The sequence below is a fragment of the Rhea pennata genome, chromosome 13 (assembly GCF_028389875.1).
Source record: "Rhea pennata isolate bPtePen1 chromosome 13, bPtePen1.pri, whole genome shotgun sequence".
NCBI classification, from domain to species: Eukaryota; Metazoa; Chordata; class Aves; order Rheiformes; family Rheidae; genus Rhea; species Rhea pennata.
In genome coordinates, this window is record NC_084675.1 from 14,086,296 (window position 1) to 14,109,406 (window position 23,111).

Genomic DNA, 23,111 nt, shown 5'->3' on the forward strand with positions numbered 1-23,111 from the left:
CGCCTCCCGCCGGGCGCGCGCGCCTGCGCAGCGGGGTCGTGGGGAGCGGCCGCTATGGCGCAGCAGGGCCAGGCCAGCCTGAAGGAGCAGAAATACGACCGGCAGCTCAGGTAGCGCGGCGGCCGCGGGCCGGGCCGGGCGCGGGGTGCCGCCGGCCTGGGCGCAGCCCGAAGGTGGGGGGGCGAGCGGGCTGCCGCGGCGGCCGGCCGGCCCTGCCTCGCGCTGCGGCGCGGCCCGGGCCGCCGCCCGCCTTGCGGGGGGCCGTTGCCGGCCTGTGGGCTGCGGGCTCTGCAGCCGGGAGCCGCCGCGGGAGGGGCGGCCGAGCGGGGACGGGCAGCCGCGGGACGGGCTCCGCCTCGCCCGCTCCGCGTGTGGGCGGCTCGGGGAAAGGCCAGGCTGGAGGGGGCGGCTCGTGCTGGCCGGCGGCGGCGGCGGGAGCGTGGCCTGGGCCGGCTGTCGTTTACATCTGCTTGCGCGCGTTGAAGAGGCTTAGCAGCAGCTTTCAGGCTGTGCTGCGCCGCCTCGGTGGCCGCCTGCTGAAGAGGGTGCGAACGCGGCCGGAGCGAAATCAGTGGGGCCTCGCTGGTGAGCGCAGCGCGGCTGGCGCCTCAGCCTGAGCCGCGCGTTTGCTGAGGCCCTGAACGCGCTGCCTGGCAGCGCGGCTCGTCAGGGCCGCTTGTAACGCCCCCGCCTCGGTGCCGTGTCACCCCCAGCTGTAACAGGGTGTTGTTTATATTAAAACCTCGGTGCAAGAGACCTTTCAGTTCCAAGATGTTTTCAAGGAAAACTTTAGGTAAGGACTGTTTTGACCCATACTGATTTTAAAAAGTAAAATATATTAAAATAGAAAAAGTTCTTGTATTTATATGGTATAAAGTATAAAATTAGAGAAAATGAAACCTCAGTAAAATGGAGTTCTTCTTTAGAGGGCTTTAGGTTCATCACAGTACATCTTCCCAATGAAAGCTTTTTCTGGCACTAGTGCTAGCTAACTTAACTAGCTACTTAGCTGCTTAACAGTGAACGGAAACTGTTATGCTAACCTATGTTTTTAATTGGTTACATTCTTTCATTTGTTTGTGTTGGCTTTACCTTGTGAAATGAACTTTTTTTCTGAGTGTTTGTGTTCCCTTTTTTTTATAGATTGTGGGGTGATCATGGACAAGAAGCTTTAGAAGCTGCTCATGTTTGTGTGATAAATGCAACAGCCACAGGAACTGAAATACTCAAGAACTTAGTGCTGCCAGGTAAAAAAAAACAAAAAAAAAAAAAACAAAAAAAAACAGTTCTATAATTGCTTAGTAATATTTTTGATAAGTTCATAGTTTTTAATTATTCATAGTTTTTCTTTTTTTTCTGTCCATAAGGTATTGGCTCATTTACAATTGTTGATGGGAACCAGGTCTCTGGAGAAGATGTGGGAAATAAGTAGGTTTGTTAATGATTTCCATTACAAATTGAGAAGTAATAGAGTTTCATAAATATTCATCTATATGCTTTTAGTTATTTACTAATAACTCTATAATTTTAAATCTCTGTGTTTTCTTAAAAACTTCTGTGCTTTTTATGTCATAAAATATGTGATTGGCACACATAATAAACAATTCAACATTAGCTTCTTAATTTGACATGCTTTTTCCAGTTGCTGTTTTGTACTATGAAGGCTTGTTTGCTTCACATGTCTAGTGTATAAGACATGGGTCTACTTTACTTATAAACGTAAAAATTTTTTATTACTTGTTTGCTTGACTTTCAACATGATGAAGTACACTTTATCTTAATGGCCTAATAGTTTTGTTGACAAAACTAAATTCCTTTTAGTTAGTTAATATGAAAATGGGAGTTACATCGCTTTACCTTGTACAGCTTCAAAAGCTACAAAATTAGCTAGGGAATTAGTTTGTATGAAGCTAGGAAGAGAATAAACTATTCACAAAACATTCTAATCAAAAATAATTTTGTCTGCTTATTCTACATTATTTTCTTCTATGGTTCAGGTATACACCTGCAGCTATCTGCCTACTTATAGGGGTTATGTGTGGATATGTAAGGATATTGCCTTACATGAAGAAATGAGTACTAATGGGTCTTTAATTAGTCTAGTGAAAACAAATCTGTGGTATGACACTTGCTTCTAGAGAAGGTTGATGTGTCTAATTTTTCAGGTTGGTGGCTCAAGCATTGAAAAGTTTCATTAAGAAACTGATTATGAGGGGAAAAGCAGATTTAAGTGGGAACTTATTTTGTTGTACGTGAAACACAATAATGTATTACCTTATTAAGGTAACTTTAAAGTTTCTTTTCTTTAGAAATTCATACATAGTATTCTTTTTTTGTCTCCTTTTTCAGTTTCTTTCTCCAAAAAAGCCATATTGGTCAGGTAAGGAGGTTACAAATGTCACTTTAGATATATTGCAAGAATGCAAGTTTGAGTAAATGCACAAATGCTTTTAACATAACATTACTCGTAACACTACATGTGCATGTATTTTAAAATCCCTTTATTCTTTGATTAATTCTCCATGACTACTTTTTAGTTGCTCTTAAGTGAGAACAAAAGCTCAATTCTGGCAGCACTGAATAAAAAAGTTAACAGGACCTGATTAAGAATATTCTTGGAAGGATAAGGTGGAAGAGAATTGTAGCTGAAGGGAGTCAGTCTCAGGTTGCAGAAGTGGACGGGTAAAAGAAAATCACAAAAACATGAGACTACAAAAGGCATAGGTAACGCCCCCAAATTCTCTATCAAAACTGGAAATTAATAAGCAACTGTGGCATAATTATTGTTTTTAAAAATACATTTTAAAAACAATCTCAAACAGATGCCTGTGATTCAGTGGTTTTTTTCTTCAGATAAGTAGAGCTTGGAAATAATAATAAATACTAAAAAATAATAAATGTGATGAAGTTTGTTTATTACATATGCTATGCAATATAAGTACAATATATAAATTACATTTTGAGATACTAAAACAATTATTTTGATTGTTTTTAGAATCGTGCACAGAGTGCCACTGAGCTCTTGCAAGAATTGAATAATGATGTTTCTGGAAATTTTGTGGAAGAGGTTTGTTTTCTTACATTACTGGTAGATTTTTGTGTTACACAATATGAAAGTATGAAATAAGTTATACTCTTTTTTTTGTAATGTTTCTGTTTAAGTACCTCAGTTTTAGCCTTTGAGAAAGTTGTTACTGCTTGCAGCAACTTCATTTGTGTTTTAAAAACTGTTTTTTAAGTTCATAATTTTTTAGCTTCATTTAACACTTTGCATTCAATTTCATGTTGAACAAACTTGCTATGTTTTCAGAAATTTGTACTATATTTCCTCAAATGTTTTTTGCACTATTGTGTAGACTCCGGAGAAACTTCTAGACAATGACCCGTCCTTTTTCAGCCGCTTTAACTTAGTGGTTGCGACCCAACTACCAGAAAGGTAAAGAATCACTTAAAGGTTTTCTTCTTTGTTTGTTTTTCAATTCAGTTGTAAAAGCAGGTTTCAATTGCAGTCATATTCTGGAGAAATTACACAAAACAAAGGTCTTTCCTTGTGAAGGAAAATAGTAGCAAATGATGGCATTTTTCTATGGACCTTTTCATATATTAATATGTAGTTTAAAACTCTTTCAGATCCATGACTGACTCTTAAGTGATATCTCCTGTTACACTTGTTTGAATCTAGTATTTTTTTGTAGTAGTTGTTGTTTATGGTCCAAAATTGCAATAACAAGTATTCTTATGTAAAACCTTACAGGTAATTCGACTGGAGTTAACCTTTAGATTTTTGTGAATGTATTTTATATAGCTCTTTCCATTCTAGCTACATAATTATAATGCATTTTTAAACCTAAGACCACAAATTATTCATTTTTTTTTAACCCGTGCCTTCTTAGAGGCCTCTCCCATGGTGCCTTCCATTAAACAGTACAATTTAAAAATGACTATGCTCAGAGTAGTGAGAAGCTCAAGGGAGCAGAGCATGATTCCATCTCAGAAGTGCTGCCTCCACAGAGGCAAAATATTGCTAGTTAGGTGAAAAGTTGCATCTTGCGTTTTGCAAGGAAGTGACTGTACATCGCCCTTCCCCCCCTGCCCCCCCTGCTTATGGGGGACCTGGAGTTATTGTCTCTTACAGAAGAGCCAACTTGCTGCTTCGTGAAATAGAGGCTCCCTTGCTTTCAGATGCTCCTGAATAGAGTATTTCTTCCGTGTAATTTGAGAACCTCTGATTGGAGTTGCCCCTACTAGGAGTTGTATTAGTCTATGCAGCACACAGATCCAACTCTCCAGCTCCCTCGTGTGCACTCTCTCCCCCCCCCCCCCCCGCACCCATCACAACTCTTGTAAACTTTCTGTTTAACTGATATTCAGAGTGTTTTGGATGATGGAGTTAAATATGAGTAAATTAATAGACAAACAATTCCTGAATATTATGAAGTCATATATAAAATTATTCTCCTTTATTTTGTGCTTGAAATCATAATAGTATTAGACTTTTGCCATAGGAAACTTCTTATATAACTAGTTAATTGTTAACTTCTGGTTAACTGCTGTTGTTCTCTTGTAGACCTAAAAAAAAAAAAAATCATGTTTTTGTTTACAGTACCTTATTGCGGTTAGCTGAAGTTCTCTGGAACTCTAACATTCCTCTACTGGTCTGTAGGACTTATGGCTTGGTTGGGTATATGAGAATCATTATTAAAGAACATCCAGGTAGGAGAGCTTTTTGATATTAAGACTTTTTTAAAAAAATAAAAATAAATGAAAGAAAAAAGCTTCTATATGTAATGTCCCTTTGATTTTTCATCTTTATCTTGTGAGGTATTTAGTATTTGTTAATTCCTTTATAGTTTGCAGTTCTTCACTGTGAACAGTCTTTGCAGTCCATAATTTGTATGTATTTCTCAACAAATAGTAAAACTGAAGGTCTTCCTTTGATATTAAACTGTTACCCTTCACAAAACACTTATTTTGAGAATTAAAGTTACATGAGCAAGCAAGATACTGCATTTGATGTACAGCTCTGTTTTGAGGGCTGGAGATAACATAAAATACATTGTTTAACTATTTCATAGTGGTTGAATCTCACCCTGACAACGCATTAGAAGATCTGAGACTAGACAAACAATTTCCAGAACTGAGGGAACATATTCAGTCTTATGACTTGGATCATATGGACAAAAAGGTTTGTATGTGGTTTGCTTTATGTGCTCTGAGGACAAATATTGACATAGAGCAGGGACTCTATGAAAATAACTCTTGGCAGATGACTTTCTTGTGGTGAAGAGCCTTATCTGTGCAGAAGCAACCTGGTCATGAGGTACTATTTTAAGCCTGTGCCCCAAGTGTTACAGTTCAGATTTAAATTTTAAGCAAGGGGAATCTTAGGAAGTCAGGAATATTCATGGACAATTTTTATTTTTTGTTGTGACTGAATTTTTTAATGATTACTGATTGAAACTGAGCTTTGTACTCTGGGTATTTGTGCATAATACAGGCTCCACATCAGAAAAATTTTGGAGAACTTGCTTCTACCACACTTCTTTAAAGTAAAGGAATTTTTTTATATATGTATAAAATAATAGAGAATATTATTTGTGAATCAAAGTCTGGAACCCTTCTTATTGAGTCAAGTACAGGAAGGGATAATACTCTAATAGTAAGTTATTTTTAAAAGAGATTGTTAATTTGTCTTCTATCTTTGCTCTTAAATTTTACAAATTTCTCTGTTGTTCAATTACAGGACCATAGCCACACTCCATGGATTGTGATTGTAGCCAAGTATCTAACAAAATGGTTCAATGAGGTATATTGCAAAACAGGATAAGCCATCAATGTACTTTTATTGTTATTATTACTTTAGACTTGTATTTTCAAAACTAGATCATTATTTTGGCAACTTGTAACAAAGGAAACAAAGTGAAATCATAAAAATGTTGCTGATGGAAATAAAAATGAACATAGCTGAACTTTGGCAGACTCTTAGATTTTAGTGGTGTGAACACCGTGAGATTAGTATTAGAGATTTTTAAGACAATCTTTTTGTGTTTTTAAATTTAGAAAAGCGATCAGTTGCCTAAGAGTTACAAAGAAAAAGAAGCCTTCAGACAACTGATTAGACAAGGTAACTTATGCTTTAGGAATCACGTCTTCAACTGGTAGAAAAATATAAGGCAATAGCTTGACTTGAAAAATAAGCAGAAATTCTTTCAGGCTTAATTTATGAAAGCCTGCTGGTGTAAAGTGCAATCTTTCTGTTTAATTATTGCTTTATTTGGAAGGGTCTTACAGTCCCTGATCTGCTTATAAATTCAGCTTGGCCATGTTTCTTGCTGTTTGCCACTTAAGAGTATGATTTGTTTGGGAGTGAGAAGTACTGAGAGAATCCCATAGAAAATGTTAACGTGTAATACTAAAAAATGTGATCAAGTGAAAAACATATGGCTTTTGAATCTGGTGTTGTTAAGTGGAAGTATTAGTTGGCCAGTTGGACCACTAGATTGTTGGTAACCATTTCAGTTATGAATGATATATATGTGTATACACACACACACACACACACACACACACACACACACATATATATATATATATATATATATATATATGAATGAGATGTAGGCACAGTGTTCATCTTATACTCCTCTTCCCCCCACCCTCCCGACCATTCAGTGTTTGATACTGACAGGATGAATTATTTTCTGATGTTACATGTGCTGATTCTGCACAGAAAGAAACTAGGGGAATACAGGCTGAGCAAGGGGTTGCATAGTTGCTGAATGTGCTGTAAGTAGTCTCTGAAGGGAAAACTCCATTTATTCAGATCTCTGTTTGGTGCCTTTTGTAGGTGCTAAAGTTAATGAGGCATTAAAAAAAAAGTACATTATATTAAATGACTAATAACATGAACTAAATTTTTGAAACTTCTCATCATTTAAAGCCAGCCTGTGTGCAAATTGGTGCCAAGAGTCCACAGGACTCCAGGGTAATTCACAGATTGGATTAGGGGACTAATCTGGTTGAAAAGACATAATTAGCTGTTTTGAAGTTATATTTGTTACTGGATCAGTTTCTTGATGTGTCTTGGCATGTGGATGCATTTAGCATTTGTGCTAATGTAACAGAAGTGGAGAAAGGAGGGGAAAAAAAACAGACTGGGGACAGGAGGGAGAGTTGAATTGCGTTTTTTTGTTTTTATTGACCTCTACATTCTTTTAGTGATTATAAAACTGGATTCTTCTCATACAGGTTGGTTGATGTTTTGTAAAAAGTGACTTCTATTTAATATTATGGAAAACAGTCATATCCAGACTCCCGAATAGAATTATGTATTTAATTTTATCAGTATCTTACTGATAAATGAATGTTTTTTTGATATGTCAGTGTGCCATGAATGCATCCAAAACCAATATGTTTTGTTGATATAAATCTAAATAAGCTTGAATTAATGGGGTTCTGTTCCCCCTCTTCCCCAACAAGGTATCCTAAAGAATGAAAATGGGTCCCCAGAAGATGAAGAAAACTTTGAAGAAGCTATAAAAAATGTGAACTCAGCGTTAAGTACTACAAAGGTAAAACTATAAGAAATTTTAAGTGTTCGAAGAACTGGGAATATTAACTGCTTCATATTTCAGAGCATACTGTTCACACTTACAAGAATTGCACATGCAAGGCGTATATTTACATAAAATGGGAGTAGTGTGATTTTAAAATCTAAATCTTGCTATGTAAAATAGGCCTGGATTAGCCTGTGCTCTAGCTTAGGGCAAATCTCTATTTGCTATCAGTGTGTTGAATTCAAGTGTACAACAAGTCAGCATCTGAGTTCACTAGATCAGAGTTCATTTAGAAATTTAGTTTAATTGATCTGCTTTTCTTTACAGAAGAAAATCCAGTAAGTGATTTGCTGTAGTTATACTGAACTAGCAGACAGTGATGTGTATGTCTGCTTTCAGTACATTATTAGGAGGGAAACTTGGAAAGTAAAAGATCAAGTTGTGCTATATAAAGTCTGTTGCTACAACATTCTTTCTGTAAATAAGTGAAGGGCAGTAGGGGAACTCTGGGGCATCAAACTTGGTATTTTCATCTTAAATAAGCATGTAATGAAATTCTATAAACGGTCAAGTTGGAAAACACTAAAAGTGAAGCTTGTTGCTTTTTTCTTTTTTTTTTAAATCATGAAGTGATAGCTCACTGTAGTTAGGATTGACTTGTGCTTTTCTTTGAGGAACGTAAACTATAGCTATACTTGCACCAGTTCACTTTTTAAAGCAGCTTTAGCACTGTCATTTGTGATGCTACTCTAGTTAACACTAAGTTAGCTAGTGGGGATGAAAGCATGTTCTATTATGCCATTTCTAGATTGCATTCCATTTTTGTTTGAACTGTGCTAATACTTAGTCAAAGTAGTTAAGTATTCCAGGAAAGCAACAGGTAAAACTTTGTGTTCACATCTGAGCCACTGCAGTCCGTGTCCCAGGATATCAAGAGTCTTTCAGTGTATGTGCCAGACTTTAAACTGCAGCAGTTAAAGTCAGAACCCGTTCACTTTTGCAGTCCATGCTTCCGTTTGCTTTCTCTGCTTTTTTTGCTGCCTTACCTCTGGCAGGTATGATGGACAGCTGGAATTGTTAATACCTTGTACTGATGTTGCTACTGCTTTATAAACTCTCCTCCATTTCAAAGAGGTAAATAAGATAAGATTTTGTTCATAACATTCTTCTTGATCAGAAGTGTGTCTTACTTTCAGGCAATGCTATTTGAAATATGTCCAAGTACACAAGATTAAGAAGAGATTATTTTGATTTGAAACTCTTGAGGTCACTCAGAATCGAATCATTTATGTAATAAGTATTGAAATAATTCAAGAAGTAGAAAGTCAAGTAAATACAAACATGACGTAACTTTTTTCATAGATTCCCAGGTATATTGAAGAGATTTTTAATGACGACTGCTGCATCAATCTCACAGAGCAGGTAATGAGAAAGTAAGGATAAGATTATTAAATGTAAGAATAGTGTTATGAATAACATTTGTATACATGACTGTCTGTTGTATATTTGCAGTCGTCCTCCTTTTGGATTTTGGCTCGAGCAGTAAAGGAATTTGTGGCAAATGAAGGGCAAGGAAGCTTACCTGTTCGGGGCACTATTCCTGATATGATAGCAGATTCTAGTAAATTTATCAAATTGCAAAATGTGTAAGTATTCAAGTTTTTCTTTAGTACTAATTATTGATAATGAACAGTGATGACTTCAGACCTCACAAAATAGATAAAATCCTTGAAACCTTTGGGGGGGGGGAAGTACATGAGGATAGCACTGCAGCCTGAGCTACACCTACTTTCTGCTGTCTGCTGTTTGAAATGAGGATCTAAGTCTTCCATACCTCTCCATTTCCTAAGGTTAGGTTGTAGGTGATCACTTTCCTTAACTTTAAATCTATTGAAGAGCTGCTTAGGTAATCCCCTAGCACAGCTATTGCAATCCAGAACCTATGTCAAAAACATAGCCCTTTTGTCCCCCTTCCCCCCCCCCCCCCCAAATGTGTGTCAACCTGGCTGTAGAAATTCTAGTTTCCTGGTGTATACTTAATTCTAATTAATCCCCCCTGAAGGGATTTTTTTGACAGGTAAGGATGAAGAGTTAGTGGATGAACATCTTAACTGCAGATGCTGAACAGCATCAGTGAGGTTCAAAATTTTAGGAAAGCCGTCTTGCAATATTGCATCATCTGTATGACCTCTGCATGACCGCTGCTGTGCATCTTGGTCTTGGCATTTTGGCCAGAAAGACCTCTTTGCAGTCTTAACATATCTTCTTTGCTGTTGATTGCCTATTTCTCCTTTTCTCTTTAAAAAAAGAGGCAGTATCTTGTAGAAGACTTTGACTTTATTGTCTGTGCAATTCTAATGAAGGTTTTGTAGACTCCAGTTTACTCTTGCTCCAGTACAGAAGTGTTGTTTATAACAGATTGTTTGCTTCTCCATAGGTTCTGAAACGTAATCTGTGCTAGAAAAAGGACTGTATGTCTTTAATAGTGTTAACTAATGAAAATGAAAACTGTAGTTTTAGAGACATTCCTCAAACTGCTACAAATATAATTGAAAAGATGGATATAAAAATATAAATCTGTTAAATGTTTAAAGTTTGATTGTTTCTTCTCCATGGAAGATAGGCTGTATAAAATGAAAGTAAGGCCAAGAACCTATGTTGTTATTTTGCCAAAGTTGTCATCACTTGCATTTGCATAGATATACCCTTGTAAATTTGTATTTTATAACTCTCAATCCTGAACTTGAAAATCATTATCTACTTTGGTTTGTATTCCAAGTAAATATTATATTATAAGGTTTTAATTCCCCAGTAAGTATTTTCAAATGTTCATTCCTCAAAATGAGCTCTTAAATTGAATTTCACAAAATACTGTGTTGCTCAGATGTTTGCATTGCCATGGTTTGTCACAAAATTAATGTACTATAGTTAAATCTATATTAAAAGCAAAAATATAATAAAAGCCCAAGGAAGTACTAATAGCTACTTGTTCTGAAATGTTTTCTTAATATTCTTTCTCTATTTGTAATAATACTCCTTTTGATATTAATTGGTTGTTAAGAACACTGTTATGCATGCAGTTTAAAAAAACTGCAAGTTTAGTAAACATTTCAGAGCTTCTGCAGAACAGTGTTATAAAGAGGTAATAAGAACATTCATGCTCTTGAGGTTTCTCATTTCCATTCATGTTGGTTGTATCTTGTCTTTCTAATACAAGACAAAATGGAATAGTTTCTATATCAAATTTAAATTGTTAGTTTTACACTGTAATCAATAAGGATGTTTTTATTATTAACAGATACCGTGAAAAGGCAAAGAAAGATACTGCTGCAGTGGGTAACCATGCTGCTAAATTGTTACAGTCGCTAGGCAAGGTATGGTCGAATGTATAGTATTTCTGACAAACAAAATAATTTTTTGTAATATGTATGCAGAAACAAACCAAATGAGCCAGATACAAGGAGAGGAAGCTTAATTAGAACTTTCTAAGAGAATGATGTAACTTAACACTATGATCTATTTTATTTCTCTCTTTTGATGTGGTAATATAAAATGAAAGTAAAAGGATATAGATGTAGAGGGATATACTAGTTACAATTTCTAATACCTTTTGTTAGAAGAAGGCATAGTTATTTCAGTGAGATCTTTAATCTTGGAAAACATTCTCTGATAGTTGTTTGTATTGAAACAAGTATATTCTTTCTTTTAGGCACCTGAGTCTATTTCAGAAAAAGAATTAAAGTTGCTCTGTGAGTATACTTGGATTCTGTGGCTGTTTTTATGCAAATGATGAAATACTTGAGAATTTTTGAATTATAACATATTTATTAATCAACAGCTGTATATCTGAATTTTTCAAAGTGCTCAATATCTCCCAGTATCTTGGATTTCCATCTTCAGTGGAGGTTGCAGGTGTTCAGCATCTCTGTCCATGAAGGCTGTTGGTTGCAGATAATTCCATATGCCTTAAACACAACAATAAAGCTTTTAAAAAGATATATTTCTTCAGGTCCAAAAAGCAGATATCCTCTACTTTGTGATTAGTATGTAATCACTTTTGCCCATCTTGTGATACCGACTATAATGCAAGCTCAGTAAACTTTTTGCAGTCTTAAAAGTAAAATGAGGAGGCAGTACAACTCATGTCTGTTATGGATACGTACACGTGTCCTTGCGGCTGTCTGACTCCACTGTGAGTCTCCACGCAAGTGGAAAATTTGCCTCTAAGCAGGTAGGCCAGAGCACATTGCCCCTACTTTGATGGATTTTTTTGCTGCAGTTTGAGAACCTTACAGAGCTCCTCATTTATGAGTGCCTTGTTAATAGCTGTTCATTGGTTTGGTTCTTACAATTGACACTAGTAGAGAACCTCTTGCTTGTAGCTGCACTGTTAGAATATTAACTGAGAGTATGTGAGACAGTGTTAGACACAGGTGAGGATAAAGAGAACCCATGTTCATTTGTAGCGTGGAAGAGGAAAACATGAAGATGATGGCTGTGATCCGTGAATGCTATAAAGGAGAGTCACACATTGTGAGTTTTTATGTTAACAGAACACTTACTTCTAGAATCTAAACGTATCTGTTTTGCTGAAATACTCATGATCATAGATCTGAATGCAATCTAATAGAATTTATTACTTTGAGATACTAGAAGAAATGGAAAAGTGTTAAACAAAACTCTCCATGATAAGTTTTAGTCTGATGTTTAACAAATCAGAGAGATAGACACGTAGTTAGTAATCAGTGATGCATTAAAGTAGATAATGTTCTTCTTTCTGCACTTTCTGCTCAGGCAGCAATTCAGCATTTCTTCGAGTAGTACGATGTAGGTCTCTGTCTGAAGAATATGGTTTAAACACTTTTAACAAGGATGAGATTAGTAAGTACTCCTTTTTTGTACATACTTGAATTGCATTCTCAATTTGGATGGTTTTGTGATAAAAAGAATTGTATATTGTATGGTCTACTTCAATATGCAGTTTTATAATTTGGCATCAACAGTATTCTAGATATGTAGTTTTAGTAAGTCTAGAATGTTGGATTTGGTTTTATTTTGAAACTTCAAAAATGACTTTATAGATTAATGTGTGTTCCAGTTTTTCACATACAGCTTTTATTTTGATATTATGTAGCCAAAAATATTCTGTTTTTCTTTAAACTTTCTTGTATCTCAGTTATTTCTGAAAGAACTGGAAAGATGTTTTCACGTGAGCAAAAATTTGAGAAACTGTATTGGTCTCTTTCAGAACCCAAAGATCTAGAAAATGTTGAGCTGTGTCTTAACTTAATCCATTGTATAATTACAGTCATTACAATTAAATATATAAAGCATGCATGGTAAAACCATATCACTAATGAAATATCTTATTTAAAGTTCTAGCAGCTGGCAAAGTTGAATCATGTACGTATTTTTCACTTACTGAGTGTTATAAAATACATGCATCTTCTTGTCATGTACCCTCTGGATTCAAAATTGTATATTTGACAGTTGACTCAACTGAGAGTCTACCCTTTTTTAAGATTCCTGCTTCCTGCAGAAAAGATATCAGAAGTTTTTACAATTTAAGCACATGGGAAATATTTGATTTTTTTTTTCAAAAAAAAAAAAAAAATGAATCTCTCTTTTTAACATTTCATCTGTACCAGCTAAACTTTTCTACTTGTTTTTCAGTTTCCAATATGGATAACCCAGACAATGAAATAGTTCTGTACTTAATGCTACGAGCTGTAGATAGATTTTATAAGCAGCATGGTAGATACCCAGGTAAGTTAGCACCGGTTAGATATGTCATTATAAGAAATACAACAAATCTAAGTATCATGATACTAGGTATAAACTATAGATTAAATATTTGTTTCTGTGTTAATATGTGACTAGTGTAGAAGTTAAAGTGAAAAGTTCTTTTTGGAAACTTCAGGAATTTGTCTGTATTGATAGCACTGATGTGAGTTAATTCAGCTATGCAGTAATTATCATGAATACCATCAGTAGAAATATTTATTAAATATATTGTTTAGTATTACAAGTTTATTATATTAATCACCTTAGAAGTACCTTATAAAATATAAAATACATACATTGCCACTTAAACCCATTAATTTTGAATATGATGTTACACTCATGTGATGAAACAGTTAATAACTTAATTTTTAGGTGTCTACAACTATCAGGTAGAAGATGATATTGGAAAACTGAAATCTTGCCTCACTGGTTTTCTACAAGAACATGGGTTGTCTGTAGTAGTGAAGGATGACTATGTTCATGAATTGTAAGTGCTGTTAGGATAATTGTCACTTCACTTTGTCTGTAAAACTGACCTGAAAATACTAATTGTTACTCTACTGTCCAGTTGTCGTTATGGAGCTGCTGAGCCACATGCTATCGCTGCATTCATGGGAGGTAAGAATGTCACTGTGTTTCTAAGGTTCCCTTGAAAACAAACAACCTGTAACAATGCCATATTTGAACTGGTATCTCGCTATTTTAATTCCTTTGTAGTGTCAGGAAAAAAAAGCCAGTGAACACAGGCTGGTGTCAAAGATAGCGTTAGAACAAAATCTTTCCCTTTTCTCCAGACCTGGCCTCCTATAGTATGTAGAAAACTGGACATAACTAGGACTTGAGGTCAGTGAAGGAAACTATATAAACTTATGGAAAAACCTCAGTGAACAGTTACAGCAGCTTTAGAAGAATATATAAATTGGCAAATAGCTGCTTAAAACAAAGTAGTAATATTAAATACGTTATGTTAACTTAAACAGAGATGTATTTTTAATTAATTTTATGTTAATTCTCTGTTAGATAGTGATAGCCTTGATTTTTTTCTTAATTCAGCTTGCAGGGATTAAAAATAAGGTACCAATAGATAATTTAATTATTAGTTTAAACTACTACTATAATTTGGCTGGGTGCAGTGCTGAATGTTATATGGATATAGGTTTTCTTTTTTTATGGTTAAGCAAAATTTGATAAGTAGAGTGCTTTAGAAATACATGTAAAGATAACTTCTGTTTTGAAGAAATTACAAAATACTACATGTTGCAGCAGCACAGGGATCACAGTGAAGTGACTTTTTATAGTTTAAAGGGGGAAAACTAAGTGTATGTAACTCTTAATTGAGCTCTTCAGTTTGTTATTAGAAAGGTAACAATTTTTTTATGCAGACACACAAATTTCTACAATTTTTTTACCTGTTTTGAGAGGATATTAGCTCAGTTGCTTAGAGCATTGTGCTAATAATGCCAAGGTCGCAGGTCCGATCCCCATACAGGCCACTCGCTTGAGGGTGGACTAGATGATCTCCAGAGGTCTCTTCCAACCTTACCAATTCTATGATTTACAGTATATAGAAAGCATATATAACAAAATGTATGTGAAGCTAACTTCTGAAGCAACAAGCTTCTTGAGACTGCTTTGTATTAGCAAGTAGTAAAAACCATTTTACCCTGGACTTGTAGCAAGCCTTGTCCAAACTTTAGTGTATTAAGTTCTAGGTGGAAATATTTTACTGATTTTAAAATATGACCTGCTAACTCTATTCTGTGTTCTTTTAATTTCTTTTTTCTTTCTTTTTATAGGAGCTGCTGCTCAGGAAGTTATCAAAGTCATTACAGGGCAGTTTGTAATTTTTAACAACACGTATATTTACAGTGGAATGTCACAGACATCAATGACTTTCCAGCTGTAGAATAGCTATATCACATTTGTTGCCACCAGGCTGTGCTGCTGTGTCCTGTAAATATTATTACTGTGGCATTTTGCCACAGACTGGACTGTTCTGTATTGTCTGAAAATCGTTTTCCTTTATTTGTAACAATTTTATCATATTTTTTGCTGAGGACAAATAAAATCATACCAAATGCTGATTTTTTTTACTGTAAAATTTTCTGATTCACTTTTGAAAGAAAATAAGCAGCTGTTCGTTGGAATGGTAAGTACCATTTACTGTTTTACCAGTTTAAATGGTCTCCAGGTGTTGTGGCAGAGATGAATTTTACAAAACTACACATTTCCTATAAGCTGCTCCTACTCAGGTTGGGGAGGGAGAGGGAGAAGCTTACGAAGCGTTGGAGAAGGGTAGGAAAAGTCGTGTTTGCGGTTCCTGCGCTGCCTGTACCTGCCCCCGCGCGGGCCCCGCCAAACCGGCCGTGTGGCGGCGCCTGAGGGGGCGGCGCAGCGAGCGCCTAACGGCCGCGCGGGCGGAGGGGAGCGCGCGTCGCTGCCCGCGCCGCCTCCCGTCAGCGGCGCGCCTGAGGCGGCGGCGGGCGCGCTGCGTGCGCTGCGGCTCCGCCGGGGTTGCGCTCGGCTCTCCTCACGCCTGCAGGTGGGTGCTGCGGCATCCAGGCGGGGCAGGGAGGGCGGCAGGACTGTCGCCTTCCTCGTTCACCAGAGCTGCTCGTGCTGCGTGGCAGCCGAGTCAAAAGGGAGCTAATCCATGGGGTGTTTCCTGTCTGCCGAGACCCTTGAGAGAGGCTGACAGAAGAGTGCTTCTGCAATTTGATTTGCAGTGTGTTGTGAGCGTGTGTGTGTGTGGGTTTTTTTCCCCCTTTTTATCTTGTATGTATTCTTTTGGAATGATCTGGAGATACTGTTGTTCAGGGTTCAGCTTTGAAATTGAACTCATAAATCATATACGGATCACTTGAGTAGAAAGAGGATGAATGGGATGAATGCTAAAATAGTACTAGAAGGCTAAAAAGTCCATTGCACTGAACAGCGTATTTCTCAAAAGTTAGCAGGCATATCCTTGTTTGCATTTTAAATTTAAATTTCAATAGGACAATGGACAATCTTGACTTGTTCCAACATAATAGGTCAGGATTTGACCACTGGATGTTAAAAAAGAAAAAGTAAACCTGAGGTCCACCCTTTCTATCTTGGCGCACTGCTTAGGGGTGCGTGCTGGAGCTGAGTGGCAGGTGCAGCCCGGGCTCTGCCTCACTTGGGACCTTCATCCTCTAGGTGAGCTCCCCTAACCTCTATGTTACCTTATTTCCAAATGCTCAAGCCGTGTGTTATAATATTGCTTAACAGAAAGATGAATACATCTGTACCTAAAAGAGGTTTGTGGTTTTTGGTTTTTTTGAGGTTTGAGGAGGATGCTCTTGAGTTACTTTATGTAACTGATAACGAAGAGAATCTAATTTTTTATATGCAGTCTTTTCCAAAAATCTGTTGCAGCAGATTCTATTATTTGTTAATTTAGCCATGTGATAAAACAGAGTTGAGCTATTTCCATTTTACTGTGGGCTAGTTTATAAATGCTTTGTGTATGTTTTGTGTGTCTTAAAAAAATGCAGTTAACAAATAATAAAGTCAAGACACTTCTTTCTGCAAGATTATTTATATGAAAGGCTTTTTAGTTGTGTAAAATATATTTGATTAAACTTCATTGAAAATGAAATTGACTCTAAAATTGAACTAATTTGTTAAGCTTTACTTCTATTAAAGAGTACATAGGTAGTTCATATGGTTTCTTTTCGGCTAGCAGAGTGATGTCGGGCCACAGATGAGATGAGGAAGACTTGCAGGTTGTCCACCATTGCGCAATGGTTAGATGTGGGAGAGAGAAATGCATGTATCATCAGTTCTGAAACAGTAAAGGAAGATGAAACCCTTTCCCTCTCAAGGCACATGATACTGTGTGGAAATACATGGAGTATTTTGAACCAATGGAAGCCATGGAGAAATGGGGTCAGTCATAAGCTTTAAATGGAAAGCAGGACTGGCTCCTTTTTGTTAAGATGGCACTGATATTTCCCTGAGACTTGACTTTACTTTGAGAAAGGGTAAATAATCCATTATTAAATTATTTTTACCAATATTTTCTAGTTTCTACCTGGATCTAAATCATTCTTGAGAGGCTACAGAGAGTCTCACATCAACCTCTCCTTATGTTTGGGACTTTGGGTATGGTTAAGGGAAATGAAATGATGAATTTAGGCATAATTTAGCATTTGAGTAGACAGGTTTGAGATTATCTGTTAGTTCATTCTAATGTGCTTGTAGGGATATGGTCCTCAAACACAGTTTAACCATCTTTCTAATTCCAAACCTACATTTAGCTCTGAAGTTTATCTAAAATCATTACTGTACATTTTTGTTTCACCTATGTAATGTGATAATTTCCTTAGCTAAAATAAATTCTTAGCTTAAAGAATGACTGATGTCTCTGTTAATGTCTGTTACCTTCTGGTTTTGTTCCATACTGATAAAACAAAATAGTTGCACTATAGTGATTATAGCTGTAGGTTAGCTGTAGGAGGCTGAAAATGTTATACTGGATTTCAGACATATTTTTGATACAAAATTATTTAGTGGTCCTGCTGTATACTGACTGATAGAAAAGGCCACTTCAAAGGAAAATTAGAGTCGATCATTGTGATAAATAATACATTCAGACACATTAATTGCAGAGTCTGGGTGGTGTGTGTGTGTTTTTTCTTCTGTGCTCCACAATGATATGGTATAGTATGAAATTGATTCAATTTCTGCAAAATTTTAACTTTCAAAACTTGGTATGATAAGGCAGTAGTTACAGTTTACTCCTATAACATATTTTATTTCCAAAGGAAATATTTGCAGTACAGCACATGAAACTCTACATGTGTGTGAGATATTAGTGTAAAACCAGAGAAATGAGAAGAGTATATTTTAAGAAAAATGATTTGTGTATGACATCGTAAACATTGCTGTTTTAAAACAGTAGAGAAAATGTTTTTTTTTTCTTGCCATTGTAGAATAAGAACAGGGATACAACCAGAAATGGAAAATCAAAAGGTGCAGAAAACACAGTGTGGTAAGATTCCTGAAATCACTTGTCATTTTCTGAATCTATTCAATGTAATATTATCAGACTGATAGACCTATCATGATGGTGAACTACTGGAGAAATGTTCTTTTCCTTTTTGCTGTATTTTCGGTTTCTGTATTGGGATAGGTAAGAGACAAATCTAATGACAAAATTTCAAATAGTAAATAAAACCTACAGGAAGTCACCTCTTGCTAATATTTAGGCACATTTTTCTTGTTTAATTCCTTTTATGAAAACAAAACCTTAGATGTTTTTAAAAAAATACAGTATCTATTTTTGCCAAGTTTGCAAATCATTATTTAAGTCTTTTTGTTTAACCCAAAAGACTAAGAAACAGATTTTTCAAAGCAGTTTACAAACCTAGGGATGTATATAGATACCCAGAAGGATTTTAAAAATGTTTCGGTTAACTTACAAACTAACAACCTGATTCATGGTGCTAGCTGTTGTGATAAGTGATTTGGTCTTCTGTAACTGAATATTACATGGAGAACCTTGCCATTTAGTCTCTTCCTTCAATAGATTCTCTTTCAGTTCACTCAGATTTTCAATTGTCTTCACTCTGAATAATTTCATACTTCTGTACTATTCCTTGAATACTTGGCCTTAGGAGAATGTAATAATTTACATGACAGTTACTAATAAATTACTAATAGTTAAAGGCTGGAAATATTAGAAAGGGAATAACAAAGGAAATCACCCTCAATGGAGAGGGATATTGGTAGGTTATTGTACTTTTAGAAGAATAGAAGAGGTATAGCTCTTTCTGGTTAGTCTTTTCCTGTTAAAAGTCATAATACGTTTTTGTGCCATGCTTAGTGCAATACAGAATACACTAATATAAAGAAAATACAACACTTTCTGTAAGTTTTCTGTGTTTACCCTTATAGATGTGAAGACAGATCTGAACTTACTGCTTGAATGCCTTAAATACCAGATGGACTGCCCTGTGTCTCAGAAAGAGGCTTTGATAACTATTTATTCAATCTGTCAACAAAACAGTAAGAATCACTTTATCCTAAGGATATTTCCCTTAGAAACAATATAATCATTTACTTTTTGCAATATATGTTAAGGAGTGGCTGTCACTTTAAAAAAATAATTACTTCTAAACATTAAGACTTAAAGGTATAAAATCTTGGAAGATCTTAATTTTACATAGAAAAAAGGAATATTTTAATTTTTGTTCTTTGTTTCTTCTGTTTGCTGTAGGTGAAGCAAGCGAATATTTTCGAGAAATTGGTGGTTTGATGTTTATAAATGACCTTGCAAAGTCAAGTGTTCATTGCATAGTGAAGGAAGCAGCTTTATTTACATTAGGAATTATAATAGAAAGTAATGGTAATAATAAATAATATTATTTATTATTTCTGAGTTATCACATCTTACTACTTCTGCTTATGCATTGTATTCTCTTCTTGGTTTTCTCCATCAAAAGTTGGATTACAAGAATATTAGGTTGAGAGGCAATAAAGGTGTTTTAAATATAGCTTCACTCACTAGTCCCAGACTTGGAGAAATCCCTCATTGGTTTGACTGTTCCTGCTCCTCAGGATTTGTATAGACAGCATATCTTTATAATAATGTAGATGTACTACTTCAGTTCCTTGTTAATAGGCATGATGACTCAGATTTAAATTTTATCTAGAGCCAGCATAGTTCAGGTTTGACTACAGAGAAACTCTTAAGTCCCTCTATATCACCATGTAGGCTCCATTCACAATATACTGCGACTCTAGCTCTTTATTATGGAAATAGTTAAAAATTCTAAATGGTTTTTGGACTTAATATTTTTATTTTCTGTTTCAGTTTATTGTCAACAGACTTTGTGTACTCCTGCATTATTTGAAGATCTTATTTCATTTTTAATGAACAAAGATTCTGGTGTGAATTTGAAAAGGATGTCTGTTTATGTCATCTTAGTACTAGTTTCAAATAATAGTAAGTTTGGTTTTTCGAGTGTGTGTGTTTATAACTCCAATCAAGTTTTAAATTGTGATTCTGGTTTTGTTAATCTACATTACAGAAATTTGGAACACTAATGTTCTGGTAAGGTTAATATATAAAGATTAATGATGATGTGTAATTAAACTTGAAGTATGTAAGTAGATCATCCATTAGTTGGAGTTCCTGAGCAGAAAAGTAGCTGTAGCAGAAAGTATTTTATTTCTAAAGAATGTAACAGATTTTCAAAAAGTATGATGTAAACCAGTCACTTCTGAAAAATTACAGAACATTTTAAATATATAGAAATAAATAGAACATTTTTATCAGTTTGGTTTTGGATTTGGATTTTTTTTGTGGATGTGTGCACTTAGGAAATGGAAACACGTGAATTAAATTTGCATATTAAGCTTTTGTTCCAAGCTCCACATTTCTTTTGATTCTGGTATGTGTTCATTTTTAGAAAATGGGCAAACATATGTCAGAGAAACAGGCTGCATTGGTCTTCTGCTACAGTTATTCAGGTAAACAAGCACAGTAACAATTAAGACAGAACAATGATGGATTATTTAGAACTTACTTGCTTTGTGTTTCTTAACAGAACAACTCTTTCCATATCTGAGATTAATCTGTCAGATGAAAATATTAATCAGTGCTATCAGCTGTGGTCTTCAGTCTGCAGTACTCTTTGTGCCTGTGTTAATAATCCTCAAAATGGTAAATATTAAAATCCCTACATTTATTATCGTCTGAAGAGAGTTCAAAATGTTTTTCAAAAGCAGCAACAGTTTTTATTGTTCAAGTGAAACAGCATATTACACTTGGATTGGGGTTATTTATTGTTTTTTACTTTCCCAGAAGATAATCAAAACATGTGCTGTTCAGTTTTTTCATACGCAAAAGAGTGGCTAGAAAGTTGCATAGAGCCTGAGATAGTTCGTCCTATCTGTTCATTTGTTGGACTCACAGTTGCAAATAACTGTAAGTACAGCTCAGGCTTTGAACAATTTTTCTTTTGTAACAGTAAGCTTCTGCAGCTTAAATGCATGATTTCTTTTTGCCCATCTCTGTAAGTTCATGTTCTGTTCTGATGACTTATTCTGAGAGGTAGAGTCCACTGTCTTTACTTACCCTAAATTGTGCTTAACTTCACAGCCTTACTGGTTACAGTTTAGCAAAGTATGTAAAACTGTTCAGAAGACATTTTGGTTAGAAATATTTTAGAAATAAAGTCATTAATATATTTCTGAAAATGATTGAAATTAAGTAGAACTCGGGCATAATGCTTGCCATTAGTATGCATGTATTAGGGCTGTGCATTTCCTGTTATAACTATTACTAAATTGCTCAAAATTAACACATATCCAACTTCATTTATCTTATATGAATGGAAATGGAATGATTAATACATGCATACAAAAATCATGATGAGCCTAAGTAATAAAATGCTAAAGCAACTAGATAAATGACTTAATTCACTTTTTTTTAATCAAGCATATGTACAGAAATACTTTGCTTCTGTTAGAGGATTGGATACATTAGCTAAGGTTCTCATCAAGCTGATGCATGATTCGTATATGAGCTACTCGAGCACAAAACTTGCAGTAGTAGTAACAAAGACACTGGATGCCTGCATTGCTAATGACTGTAAGTGAAAGGACCCCTAACATTTTTATATGTATTATTTTTAAACTGCAGTTGTTAAGTGTCTAGCCTTGGAGGCAAAGTAATATGAATGGGTGATAAAAGGCAAGTTATATACATTCCAAATACATGCTATTCTGCAGTATTGTTAAGATTCAGACTCGCATAGTGGGAGTGATTCAGTACACTGGCATCTGAGGTGGGCTGCTTCCCCATTGTGACTAAAATAAACATTGATACTGAAATATAAACCATACTGAGAATCGAAAGTAAGATATCAGAGCTAGTTTTGTGCAAATAAAGCTAAGAATTGGACACTGAGGTCGGTTTGGATCCTGGAGTTGTAGAACTGTACTTCTGTAGCCCTGTGTCTAAGCTAATAAGCTTTATGAGCTTTAGGGGGCTTTAACTCAGCTGTTGAGCTAAACAAATGTGGCATGTGAATATAGCTCATGGTATATCTGCGTACTAGCCTAAGGAGGTCTTCATTCCATCAGAAGGTTTTGAGAAATCTGTGAGCCTGATGAAATGGCACGTGGCCAACAAAACAATCTTGGACACTTCTGCCTTAAGAGCTCACTCAGAATTAAATGATACACCTGGTGTAGAACCTTTTTTCACAGAAGTGGATCTATGATAGGATAAGCATTCAATATGTAATCATAGCAGTGATCTTCCCAGTTTCAGGAAGAGGTTGTTTCCTTTCAGGTCTGTTGGTCAGAAACATTCCTAGCTATCTTTGTGGCAGATATCCTATGAATCAAGTCTTATTCTACCCTCGTTTGCAGTATTCAACTGGCAAAGGGTATGAAAAAAACTGCACAGATCTGCAAACCTTAAATGCTGCAAAGCTCTTCTTTATAAGACCTTCTACTACATTTCTATATAAGGCAGCCTGGGGGGCAGGGGGAGGAGCAGTGTTGTGTTTGGGGAGTAGCATGGGCAGAATTACTGCACCAGGAGAGCGTTAACCTTAAAGGGGGTGAGGGAAGAGGAGGGAGGATGGCAGGGGGAAGACTGTGCAGTCTTGAAGCTGTTAGAAATCTGTAGAGACTTTCCAGGAGAGGGGAAGGAAGGATTTCATACTTGGATGGCACCTATATACTTCCTGTCTAGTTTATTTTTTATTTTTCTTCAATTATTTTCAATGT

General features: G+C 35.9%; 2 protein-coding genes across 4 annotated transcripts in view; both read left to right on the forward strand.

Moving 5' to 3' along the window:
* NAE1 (NEDD8 activating enzyme E1 subunit 1) lies at nucleotides 1-15,424 on the forward strand. 3 transcript variants are annotated; one of them, XM_062586898.1, is made up of 20 exons: nucleotides 2-110; nucleotides 1,144-1,247; nucleotides 1,368-1,428; nucleotides 2,350-2,380; nucleotides 2,996-3,067; nucleotides 3,357-3,436; nucleotides 4,604-4,713; nucleotides 5,076-5,185; nucleotides 5,744-5,806; nucleotides 6,061-6,124; nucleotides 7,480-7,571; nucleotides 8,919-8,978; nucleotides 9,069-9,202; nucleotides 10,855-10,930; nucleotides 11,266-11,305; nucleotides 12,351-12,437; nucleotides 13,230-13,322; nucleotides 13,713-13,827; nucleotides 13,909-13,958; nucleotides 15,137-15,424. In XM_062586898.1, the coding sequence occupies exons 1-20, from the start codon at nucleotides 55-57 to the stop codon at nucleotides 15,244-15,246; spliced, it is 1,608 nt and encodes a 535-aa protein (XP_062442882.1). In that variant the 5' UTR covers nucleotides 2-54; the 3' UTR covers nucleotides 15,247-15,424. The 3 variants fall into 3 exon arrangements, with proteins under 3 accessions (XP_062442883.1, XP_062442882.1, XP_062442884.1); XM_062586899.1 differs by lacking the exon at nucleotides 8,919-8,978 and having other exon boundaries at nucleotides 1-110; XM_062586900.1 differs by lacking the exon at nucleotides 5,744-5,806.
* TERB1 (telomere repeat binding bouquet formation protein 1) overlaps nucleotides 15,407-23,111 on the forward strand; it is an 18,043-nt gene continuing 10,338 nt past the window's right edge. Inside the window, exons 1-9 of the mRNA XM_062586856.1 lie at nucleotides 15,407-15,489; nucleotides 18,299-18,357; nucleotides 19,263-19,373; nucleotides 19,585-19,713; nucleotides 20,182-20,313; nucleotides 20,780-20,840; nucleotides 20,918-21,033; nucleotides 21,175-21,297; nucleotides 21,811-21,963. Coding sequence (XP_062442840.1) covers nucleotides 18,324-18,357; nucleotides 19,263-19,373; nucleotides 19,585-19,713; nucleotides 20,182-20,313; nucleotides 20,780-20,840; nucleotides 20,918-21,033; nucleotides 21,175-21,297; nucleotides 21,811-21,963 — 859 coding nt within the window. The 5' untranslated portion in view covers nucleotides 15,407-15,489; nucleotides 18,299-18,323. The remainder of the gene's footprint in view (nucleotides 15,490-18,298; nucleotides 18,358-19,262; nucleotides 19,374-19,584; nucleotides 19,714-20,181; nucleotides 20,314-20,779; nucleotides 20,841-20,917; nucleotides 21,034-21,174; nucleotides 21,298-21,810; nucleotides 21,964-23,111) is intronic.

Coding starts and splice junctions, on each gene's coding strand:
- NAE1 (XM_062586898.1), top strand. CDS start 55: ATGGCGCAGCAGGGCCAGGCCAGCCTGAAGGAGCAGAAATACGACCGG. Junction 5,807..6,060: donor TAACAAAATGGTTCAATGAG/GTATATTGCAAA, acceptor TTTTAAATTTAG/AAAAGCGATCAGTTGCCTAA. Junction 6,125..7,479: donor CAGACAACTGATTAGACAAG/GTAACTTATGCT, acceptor TTCCCCAACAAG/GTATCCTAAAGAATGAAAAT.